At 36.2% G+C, this 12,238-nt stretch overlaps 2 protein-coding genes across 6 annotated transcripts in view; one reads left to right on the top strand and one right to left on the bottom strand.

Moving 5' to 3' along the window:
* Positions 1 to 12,238, top strand: part of immp2l (inner mitochondrial membrane peptidase subunit 2) — a 507,249-nt gene that overhangs the window by 221,614 nt on the left and 273,397 nt on the right. The window contains exon 4 of one of the 5 annotated variants that reach the window (XM_059652430.1): positions 5,614 to 6,036. The exons of the other annotated variants lie outside the window; for them this stretch is intronic. Coding sequence (XP_059508413.1) covers positions 5,614 to 5,716 — 103 coding nt within the window. The 3' untranslated portion in view covers positions 5,717 to 6,036. Of the gene's footprint in view, positions 1 to 5,613; positions 6,037 to 12,238 lie in introns of those variants that run through there. 5 annotated transcript variants of the gene reach the window in all.
* The window catches only part of lrrn3a (leucine rich repeat neuronal 3a), a 49,419-nt gene that overhangs the window by 27,865 nt on the left and 9,316 nt on the right, over positions 1 to 12,238 (bottom strand). The gene's annotated exons all lie outside the window — the stretch shown is intronic.

The raw sequence follows: 12,238 nt of genomic DNA, 5'->3' as shown, positions 1-12,238 counted from the left end.
TTGTGCGACATGATATCATGAGAAGTACAAGATTTGTTCTTCATTCCCATGTAAAGCAGTAATGGCAGGAATTTAAATTTTTTAGTGGGAAGTTCCCAGATCAGTAACTGCACTTCCATTAAAATAAGTGTTATTAGTTCAGGTCTGTTTCTTGGTGTTTCTTGACTTCAGTTGTGTCAGGTGCTCTTGCAAACAGAATTATCATTACGAAAGATAATTCATATTTTTCTATATCTACTTGTAATTTAACAGGACCTGGGTGTCCACTTGGTGAACTGAAGTTAATATCTGTGGCCTTTGTAATACATGTCTTCAATATTCCTGACAAGAGACCAAGTTGATAATAGATATGGAGATGCTTCTCACGTTATTTTGATCCATAGTAAAGTATACATGCAACATTATAGTTAAGATCAGATTTGCTCAGATTTTAATAGATCCAGCTTCTCCCTGTGTATTGACATGAGAAAATAATGAAAATGTTATCTTTCATTTTTTATGGGCTACGTTTCTTGAATTAAACATACATTTTTCTTTAATTTGACTTTTCCTTTATTGCCTGTTATTTCTTCCTCATAACAGCAAAACAAACCTATTTTTAATATGTTTAGTTTTCTGCTCTATTCCTGATTTTTCACAATCAGATGGAAATACAAAACATTCCTACATAATGGACGTGACATAAGTAGCAGAGGACTTTGTTACGACATAACACCACAGGAGTCAGTGTTTTCTTTTTTCATTTTTATTATAAATTTAAATCTGAGTGATAATTTAAATCTTCATCGAGACTGCATGGACCACTTATGTTTAGGGTTCCTGCTCCTCTATTGGGAAGGATAGTAGTAATGGCTAGTTTCTGCACTGAGTGAAAACTCAGCAAGGCCAGATATAGATTGCATATAGCCTGGGAACTCAGTGCCTGACTCCTTCATCATAGGTAAACCACGAACCCAGATTCATTGAGGAAAGTGATGCTAGGCATACATAAAGATAAATTGGCAACCTGTTGATGCTATACAACAGAGTGCTAAACAATGAAGGCAGTGTCATATAGACCAAGCAATGCAATCACACAAATGACAAATCATGTCAAAACACTGCCAGATGTGGTTGTAAATATTGGAATATTAAGCAATGAAAAGGAGGTGACAAGTTCTCCTCTTTCCCCTACCTTCTGTTTTCTAGAAAAATAACAAGTGAAACTCTATGTATATTTCTTTTTCCACAGATGTTATCTAACCTGCTGACTATTTTCAGCATTGTCTGTTGTTCTATTAAATTGTCTAGATATATTGTTTGGACAAAAAGCAGTGCAACTGCTGCCTTGTCAATTCACCTGCAATCATCTGCAGCATGATGGAAGGAGTAGTCAGCAGCTTCTTCAAGCGGCACTTACTCATCAGTGCCCTGCTCACTGATGCTTGGTTTCAGTTGCTGTAAGATTTCTTGGCTTCAATATCACTGCTCCCAAAACTTGGAACTGCTTACCAGTAGTGTGCATGCACCTTATCCACATGGTCTGCAGTGGTTAAAGAAGGAGGCCCAACACGATTTCCTGACTGCATCCAGAGATGGGAAGAAAATGACATTTTTTCCAGCAATGCCAACAATTCAAAAATGAATAGCAAACAATCTGGAGTCAAGTTAACACATGTCACTTGGTCACAGTTTTCCTAACCTGTGATACAATGAGAGAAAAATCTCCACCAGATTTCCAGACGCCTTACAGTTAGTAACTTCTAGTTACCTTTCCAATGTACCCCTTAAAAAGCTCAAAAAAGTATAATTTATAAAATAATGATAAAGATAATTTATTCTTCCTCTGTTAGAAGGAAATTTTGGTGCAATAAATGATTATCAACTAAAAATTGCTTGTATATTTGATGTTTTATTCTGTATAAAAATGAAGGAACAACATTTTTTTTAACATTATTATTAACATGAAAGGAACTGGTCCATTGTGGACCAGAACCTTCAAAACAGTGTTGATCGGAGTATTTCTTTGGAAAACAACTACTCATTTTTGTAAAAACCACAAGAACTGTGGATGCTGTAAATCAAGAACAAAAACAAAGTTGCTGGAAAAGCTCAGCAGGGCTGGCAGCATCTGTGAAGGAGAAAACAGAGTTAACATTTCGGGCCCAGTGACTCTTCCTTTTTTAGTTAGGTACTGCAAACCTTCAACTTGAACCTGCACTAACAAATGAAAATTGTCAGTCCAGAACACAACTGACAGCATTTAATTTAAAAATGAGTTTTTGTCAGTTGATTTATTTGAATTCTACATTTGTCATTGATAAGGTCTTGTCATTAGATCTAAGATATAATTTACTGTGTGTGCTTTGGATTCATGTATTTAGACCTGTGGCGCTTTAAAATGTTGTGTGAAAGTATAACCTTGGCATGTGCTAATACTACCAATTGATAAAAACTAAAATACAATAATTTTTGTTGCATACCCTAGTTTCAAAATGCTAAAGTTATTCATGCGTTCGTTCAAGCATGTAGGGCAAAAATTAATATTTCTGTAATCCGATGTTAAGCTAACCATGCGTAAAATGAGCTGGGGTAAAATGAGGTTCTCTTTTGTGAGAATGGAAGCTGCTTAGCAGATTGGAAACAAATAGTGCTGTCCATTGGGTTCTTGGATTTTTAACAATTTAACTTTGAATGCAGTTTTGCCTTTGTTCCTTTTTCTGAAAATCATTTTCTGAGAATATAAGTTGTGTGTATTCAAGCTTATGTTGATTTAAAATGATCTCTTTCTCATTGTTATTCTTGACTGAAAAAGGTATTAGAAGAAACAATAGTATTTTAACCAATCTTTTCTTCAAGTGAAATAATTAAGTGATGCACAAATAGTATCAGAGACTAAACGTAGTCTAAAAGATCCATTTAAGGAAGTGACATATTTAACAGAATGCAAATATATGCCAACAGCAACCTCCCTGTGTTGAAAAACCCATGACTATGCTGTAGAGATACAGGTAATGACTTTACCAACAATGGTAGATTCCTATCCAGTGATTCCAAACTCAATAACTCACTCTCCTCGACCTTTCATACTCTAAAACACTGAATCTTATTTTTCCCCACCTCTCTCCCATGTGGCTACACTTGTTGAATAGCTTCTAATGACTACAACTCCTCTTGTATTATTTATGACTCACAGACCATTCTCTCCCACTATCATTTATACAACTAAATATGGGGACCTACCTCCACGTTTACGTCCCACTTTAAATAAGTATCAGCATATGTAAAAAATATGTATAATTAAGGCCTAAATTACATTTTGTTTTAATGGAAGAACAGAATTGAAAACCTAATAAAAAATACTTGAGTAAAAATGCAACGAAAGACACTTACTCCTTCACAGCCAGATTACGCTAAATGACACCAACTATAATCAACTTCTTGTTTGACATTCAACCGAGCTATAAATTTTTTTAATCAACGATCTTTTACTCAGTCATCAAATGTACATACCTGAATTTTTGAGTATCACCTGCACCAAACCCTATCCTTAGCTGTGGAATTCATAATACTGTTTCTGGTATCCACTGAGCCTTTCCATTTTGTTCCTTTTCAAAGGACGTGTAAAGACATACTCAATAAGTAAAGAATACATATGTATATTTTCCAATATTAAGCTAAAGGAGCCTATATTAGTAGTCAAATGTCAAAGAAATATGATGAAAAAATTGTAAACAAATGACTTTAATTATGCATTTCCTTGTCATCTCTGGAATAGTACTCTAACGCTGCACATGCTGGTCTTTCATATGTGATCTACCATAACGTCCCATAACCTGTGTTATGGGCATCTGCCCTGCTACAGTTCCTGTTCGTTTGTTGTTCATTTCTTTATTGATCTGGATTGGCTCACAAACCCCAGTGCATCACACACAAATTATTTTCCCTCATCAGTAATGTCTACCATGACCTTGTCATTTTCTGTCTCCACATTTCTTCCAGCCTTGAATCTACTTTCTAATGCTTCGTGCCTCTGACTCCAATCATCTGTGAACAGTTAATCTCTCAAGTAAACCTAATGACATTTTCAGAGGAGATCTATTGATGTTATCTTAATTTAGTTTTGGGAAAGATTTTGTCCCGTAAGTTTAAAATTGAAACTTGAATTCTTTTATATGACGAGATTATTAAAACAACTTTTGTTTCCTTTCAGTATATATTGAATGCAGGAGGCCTTTTCTTGTGTCCAGAAGTTATTTTTTTGTACCTTGCACTTCTGGACAATCTTAAAAATATGGAGCAAGAGCAGACCATTCAACCCCCTTAAACTTGGTTCACCAATCCATAAAAGAATGGCTGATTCTCATCTAGGACTCAACTTGTTACCTGAATGTTCCCCATAAACACTTCTACAGTGAGGTTTCCTTCCTGGAGATTCTAGCTATGTCAATCTCCCAGCTTTTTCTTGAGCTTTCACATTCCTTTGGTGCCTGGAAGATGGCGAAAAATTTCGGAAACTATGACGAGAATGGTTAAAAAGCAGATTGTCAATGTTGAGAAAAAAAATCCCAATGTTTTCCTTTAAGGTTTCAACAGTGATGTGAGAATCTGCCTATGAATGACATGACCCTATTTCTATGCATTTGCAGCTCATTATCATCTAATCCTCCCCCATTTATATTCTGTTTGTGATTATCCTAGATATGGTGAGAAATGTTACAGTGCCATTTGCCAACTTGTCAGTTTGGGCAGTTACATGCAGCTTGCTGATGGGTTTTTCAGGCCTCCATGTTGACGATCATACTCAAAATTTTATGGCGTTGTCCACGGGCAGCAATTGCCTCCAGTCTTTCTCCATTGATGTCAGAATCAGCGAACAAATAGCCTCACCACGTCATTGTGGCCGATCATGGACTAACAACTACAAAGCACTTAAACCTCCAGGTTCACTAATATCTTTTAGGGAAGGAAATCTGCCACCTTTACCTGGTCTTGCCTATTTGTGACTCCAGAACCACAGCAATGACTTTCAAATGCTCTCTGAGCAGTGAGGAATGGGAACTAAATGCTGGCCAAGCTAGTGATGCCCACATCCCATTAATAAATAAATAAACTTCACTTCACAGCTGAACTTTGGTGCTCAGATACCTCAGGTATAATGGTGCTGTCAGTTTGTACATCGTGCAGAGCCACACACCCATCTCAGGTGCCGTAGCTTGCTATCATCGCATTCATTCTCATTGCAGTTACTTAGAATTAACATCACTGCTTTGCCGTTTAGCACACACACAAGCCCAGCTTTATCGTGGCTGCCAGCACTGAATAGTCAAGAGAATGGCCATGTTGCTGTTTGGCACCATGTTACATTAATTATCAGAGCTACAGGAGGTACCAGTTGCTTCAATCAAATAACTACATCTAAAAGTCTAAAAGGAGTAATCTTTAATCAAGGCAAAAGAAATAATACTGAGACCAAGGTCACCATGTTCACTTAAGAGCTTTGTTTGATCTCAGTTCAGAGGGTTAGCTAATGGTCGGAATCACTGCTGTTATAATGCAGAGGGAAGCCATTCAGCCCATTGTGTCTGCATCAGTTCTCGAAATAAGCATCATTTCTTTGATTCTGTCCTGCAGGTCATATCCAACTGAAGATTACAAGCAGTCAGTCAGAGTGCTAGGAAGACACCAATCCAAGGGGCAGTGGGACAAAGGGAGCGATCAAGTATGTTGGGAGTGAATATAAATGCAGATCTTTCTTGAAACATCGTTAGATTTTCACAGATGATTCGTCTTTCATGAAGAGTTTCTTTCAAAGGAAAATAAGCTTTAGAGAACTGATAAATGAAGGATTGCTAAGAAATTTCGTTCTTTATGTGGAAAAGTTTAATGTTCCCCCAAAAGATAACAAACTTCTGATGAAGTATTGATTTCGGACTGAATCATTTCCCTAGGTTACAAATCTACATTGACATTAATGTTCAGTCTTGAACTCAGAGACTTTACCGGAAAGTCTCATCCTCAAATCTCAGGCAACATTGAAACTGATCACACTGTTATGCAACCAGTCTTAAAGCATGTAATTAGCAGAATTTGTAACTGACTGCATAAGAAAAAAAAACTCTAGATAGCCTCTAATAATTGAGTGTAAACTACTAAAATGAACATTTCTGATTCAATAAGCTTTCAAGCTTCCATTTATTGGGAATAAAGATTGGTACATCTTCCAAAAATGTGTTTGGAAATGCATCTTCCATTGACAGGAGTTTCAGATATATTTAATTAGCCAGGGTACTGTTTAACTGGAAGGTAGGCCTGGGTTCAAGATCCAATTAGTCCAGAGGTTTGTAATAACATTTTCAAACAGGCTGATTAGAAAATATCCTTAACTGGAGGGGACTCTGCAGGTCTGTGTCAACTTACATTCTGTTAATCTTGTACATTACTAGATGGACAAAAAAAGTGTAATGAGAACCCTGCAAGCCCCAACATGAAAGACATCATTAATTTTTATTGAGAATATCATGCAGACAACCAGGCTCCAAATTGATGGATGCTGTCATGCACTCAATACAGACGTGAGATCTGCAGTTGAAACCAAGAGAGTGTGTAGGTTTTACCCACTTCAGATCATACAGTTTCATTTTGATTTGAGAGTACAATAGGGAGGCAATGGCCTAGAAGTATTATCGTTCGACTATTAATCTGATAAACTCAGCTAATGTTCTAGGGATCCGTGCCGTGGCAGATGGTTCAATTAGAATTCAGTAAAAATATATCTGCAATTAAGAATCTTCTTATGACCATTAAACCATTGCCAATTGTCTGGAAAAACCCATTTGGCTCTCTCATATCCTTTAGGGATATTCACCTAATCTGCATATCTTTGGACTATGGGAGGTAACTGGAGCTTCTGGTGGAAACAAATGCAGACATCTTGAGAAGAATTCCACATAGTCACTCAAGGCTAGAATCAAACCCTGATTCCTGGCGTTGTGAGGCAGCAACACCAACCACGGACCCATGATGCTGCTTATACTATATACCAACTGGCTTGACGCTGTTGATTGGTAAATTTTTAGAATCCATTTTTAAGGATGAAAATGCAGAGTACTTGGAAGTGCATGGTTAAATAAGGTTGAATCATCACGGTTTCATCAAGAGGTCTTTTTCAGAATGGTAGCTGGTGACTCGTGAAGTTCTACAGGGCGCTAAATTGGGACCACAACTACTTACATTATACGTTAACAATCTGGATAAGGCGACTGGAGACATTGTTGCCAAGTTTGCAGAGGACAACAGGTGGAGGGTTGGGTTGAGTTGAAGAACCAGGGCGGCTGCAGAAGGACTTGGACAGGCTAGGAGAGTGCGCAAACAAGTGGCAGATGGAATACAATGTGGGAAAGTGTTCGGCTATGCATTTTGGTAGAATGAATACAGGCAATGAGCAAAGGCTTTGGAAATCTGAAGCATAAGGAGAGTAAGGAGTTCAAGTTCAGTTTTCTCTTAAGGTTAACCGCAAGTTCAGTTGGCAGTTAGGAAGGCAAATGCAGGGTTAGCATTCATTTCAAGAGGGCTAGAATACTACAGCAGAAATGTCTGGTTGAGGTTATATATGCTCCAGCCAGACTGTAGAGGTGATTCGTGACATTATCAAATGTGCTTCATGCTTTAATATTGCCATACCATGTATTTTAGCTTAGAACTATAACAAGTAAAAAGTAGATGTTACATTCAGTTCAATATATGTGCATTCAAGTAGAAGTCACATTGTTTTATGATTTCAGATAATTTTAGTTAACAGTGCAATTAATCACTCTAGTAATTATATCTAGTGTGTGTCCTGTAATCAAACACGATATTAGCAAGCACAGTACCTCCTTATTTTGTCGGTCAAACAACTTTGCTTGACTGCTGTTGCTTTGTCTTTCTATGATTAGTAAAGCTGTCAAATGAAAGTTGAGCTGTATGCCTTTTGTTTTAAGTATACTTTACTCAATACTATATATTGCACTTATTGGATTTAACGATCGGTGTACCCTTGGGTGTAAAATGTTGATTTAGTATTATAACACATCAGTTCCGATTTCCTTCTCACACACTGTTAATGTTTACAAGGAGCTTTTTGCACAGCTGCACAAGCTTAGCTGACAGCACACAGTCCAGAAGAATGTCCATGATTTTATAAGAGTAGTCAATGGTGGTCATGTTGGAATAATTTTGAGTGTTTGGTCCAGTCAATACCAGTACAGCACAAGACTTTCAAGCCACAGTTTTCTTTTCTCGGATAATAGAAAAGGTATCTAAAAGGCTAAGAAAATTACATAAAGGAACTATTGCATGTTCTCAATGTAAAGACGACAATCAGATTTTTAAATTGTGAACATTATTTCTCTATCAAAGCAAAAGTTCAACAGAATACCTTATTTTCTACCTGCTTATTCTGTTGTTACAAACAGGAGGTGTTGCAGACTTTTTTTTATATAAGACACTGTGCTTCAGGTTTTTCCTAAAAGTTATAAGCCATGATCTTTAGAGTCAGCATAGTGGTTCTCCTCCTACATGAAACAGATATCAGCAAATAATTATGAAACATACATTGCTGAGTTTTGTCCACATCCAGTAATTCAAACAATTGTATAAAGGTTTGGTGAACCAAACTGTATAAAATGAAAATTCGATTAAATGTCTTGCTAACTACAAAATGGCAGCTGTATTCATTGATGCAGGCCTCATGTAATCCTAAAACTACTCAAATCAAATATATTCATTCTGATTGAAAGAAGTATCTGAGAAATGAAGCACCAAAGTGTTTACATCTCTAACGGAATATGGCATTCCTCAAAGTCTTCCAATGCCACTTCTAATGATGATCAACAGGAAATGTTTGAGAATGGAACAGAGAATTATTAGCTAAGTCAATCTCTCTTTCCCTCGCTCTGGGAAAGTGCCTTTCTCCCTCCAGCAGGCTGAGGTCAGGAATTCTCAAAATATCACCTTACTGTAAACCAGAGGAGTAGTACACATCTCACTGTTTGCTAGCACAGTGCATTGGTCCAGCCTCGCAGTGTACCACAAACCACATGTTAGTCATTAAGTCCGACATTTCATTAGCAGTTTCTTCACAATTTGTTTTGTGACAAATCTACAATGATTTTCTGAAATTATTCTAATCCTGTTGAGGTTGGTTGGCTTGCCAAGCTGGTTTCTTGTTTTGCAGATGTCTCACTACCATGCTTGGAGGCTGCACTGAGGATGTTATCAAGCACGGTAACGAAATGTCTGCGAAACAAAAAAACAGCTCGGCGAGCCAACCAACCTCAACACCCACAACCCAAGCTAAAAGTCTACTCCAAAACCTTATTCTAATCCTGGTTGGTGATTTGTTTTGGTGTGGAATCCATGTTAGTCAGTCAGTGCCAACACTGATTATATGTATACTTATGCTAGTAATAGTTCAATATAAAGTATGACAGATTATTTATCAGACTAAAAGGCTACAACATTGATTCCAGCATGTCAATACAGTTTATAATTCTTCCTTGGCTTGGGCTATTTATCTGTGCCTGTATTCTAGATGGGTTATGTTTCTGTATGTGCTAAAGTATCATTTATTTTAGAGTTTGAACTTTGGACTAGTGGGTTGTAGGTTTACTCTGTGTGTATGAAGAAGTAGAATGCTAACCTGTCAGTATTTTTGGAGCTAGGAATTTTAAAGCCAGTATGACAGAGGGGTCCCTGGGGTATTAATGGGAATTTGTTTGCACTGGAAGAGTTTTACAATTGAACAGAATAAACATTGAGGAGCATTAGATTGTTTTCAGTTTAAACAGATCAGGTTTTGTTTTGGGGAAACCCATAACTTGAAAAGTTTTTGTTTTTTGGTTCATATGGGTCTCAGTGGATGTTAGATGTATTAAAAAAGTTTCTCCTGAAGAAAGGAAATAATTTAGAACCCTCAAAAAAGTTTTCCTCAGCGTAAGGATTTAATTTGAAATTTCTGGGCCAGAAGTGTTTGGTTAGAACCCAGAGGGGTTAATCAACGTTGAGATAGACTAAGCTAAGTTATATAACCTATCAAAGAAGTGGCTCCTATACTCTCAAGAATGAAAATCGAAAGAAACAGTTAGGTTAGACCTATAAATGTGACAGAAAAATGAAGGGATTTTATTTTTTGAACAATACAATGAGATGGGGGTGGGATAGATGGGATTGTTTCTTTACTAAGCGGTTTTGAAATCTTTCAAGCTGTGTTATATGTTAATAGCTTGGTTTATTCTATTTTATCTTTAGTTTTGTGTAATAAGCTTCTGTTTTATTGTTAAAACTGAATCTGCAGCACTGCGCTTGGGTTTCAGTAAAAGATTACTTCATTAAATTAAAAAAAAGCAAACCAGAGTTCAATCTGCAATCTGACCTGTCCAGTGAAAACATCAAGACATCATAAAACTGACATATTAGATCTTATATAAGGTAGATCATCAATGATTACCAGCAATAAATGGTTTTACTTACGGCATAAGAAAGCTGGAATTTTCAGCTTTCAGATTTTGTTCTCGTTTTATTAAAAAAAACATACTAGCCAGCAGAGGAAAAAGGGTCAAACTTAAAGTGAATAAGGACATTTGAGAGAATGTGCTCCTTTAAACCCCAGTACCAACCATACTCACAGGACTTGAAAATTGAATTATATTATGCATAATCAAGGAATGTATTCCAGTGCCTTTAGCAGCTTCTGCCAAAGTAGCTACATCAGGCAAACACTTACAGGAGCAATAAAGTGGCCTGGGATACTTCATCAAAACATCTTTCCCTCATTACAAAAAAAAAGCATAGCTTTCACATTGTGCATACTGAAAAGCTTGGTGAAAGGTGAAAATTAGGAGTTTACTGTTTTGAGATTCATTGGTTCAATTTGGTTACACAGAAAATATTAAGTAAAGTCAGTTTATAATAGACGTTCATAAAAAATTGTTTCCAGGGACCTTGGAAGAAGAAAGATTTTGCAAAATTATAGTTTCTGTTATTTGTGTGCCATTTTATTAATTGTCATAATTTGTTTCTGCTGTATTTTGTTCATGGTAGTGAGAAAACTGTTCTTTCTTAGGCCTCCTGGGTTGCCATACCAGTTCTGCATTTGCTAAGAACTATGAATACATTAAGCTACTATTGCATATTTTTGTATTGTCTTAGCAAGAAGCTGTTATGAAAACCCATATGACCTGATTAAATAATAAATATCCCACTGATCACAATAAGGATGAGAATAAAAAAGTGAAGAGCATGAGGAAATAACCACACCAGAGTTTATTCTTCAGATAGAAAACAGATTACGGACAAACTCATTACAGTTAAGCATACAGATGATAATTGTGACCACAGGTGACTTACATTATGGTAATTTGTTTTGTTTTTAAAGAGCTAATTATATCATTATTTGCATTATTATAGCTTCATTGACTCTGAGACACATCTCAAATGACTGAAAATCATATGTTGGGATTTTTTTAACTAATTAATAAAAACTGATTTTGGTTGTTTAATTGGCCATAGAAAGTAATACAATCTTTAAAACAAAAGAATTCAAGATGGCTCTCCTTAAAGCCATTGAGTTTCACATTTCAATTTAAATATCACCTTTACTGGTTAAATGGTACTAATAATCTTTACTATTGATATGATGCTGCAACTGATTATTATACACAGCTAAACACACATCACCTTATTATCTCTTGATTGGCTTCATGTGGTGCTGCAGTCTTAATTAAGGCAATGGGTTTGTAAATAGGAAAAATTTCCAAATTGTGTTTTGATGAATTGAAGGCTTCTTGTCTGGCACTTCTCTAAATTTTCTGTTGAAATACTGTAGTTATTATCCTTCATAATTATGAATTCTTACTGCACCCTGCACAATCAAATATGTGCTTGTGCACAACTTGTACTTCTAATGCAATCTAAAGAACTCTGTAAAAAGATTATGAGCTCCATCATGTATTGGGAAAGTTAAGGTTTTACAAGATCATTTTTGCCTGAATGTTGCCATTTTGTTATATTTTTAGAAAAAATTAAAGATTTCTGTATGTACTACGTACAGGCCTTATGGTTCTTGGGCATTGTGGACCTACCAGAAATCAAACTTGAGACTTCAGAATCTAAGGGTTGTTATCTCAATAAATGCAGCTGTAAAACCCAGTTATGTGCATGGTTGATTAGAAAAGGTAGACAGACATCTAACTAAAAGTATTTGCCAAATATTCATGTT

The sequence above is a fragment of the Stegostoma tigrinum genome, chromosome 18 (genome assembly GCF_030684315.1).
Source record: "Stegostoma tigrinum isolate sSteTig4 chromosome 18, sSteTig4.hap1, whole genome shotgun sequence".
In the NCBI taxonomy this organism is placed as follows: domain Eukaryota; kingdom Metazoa; phylum Chordata; class Chondrichthyes; order Orectolobiformes; family Stegostomatidae; genus Stegostoma; species Stegostoma tigrinum.
This window is presented reverse-complemented; position numbering and strand designations above follow the sequence as displayed.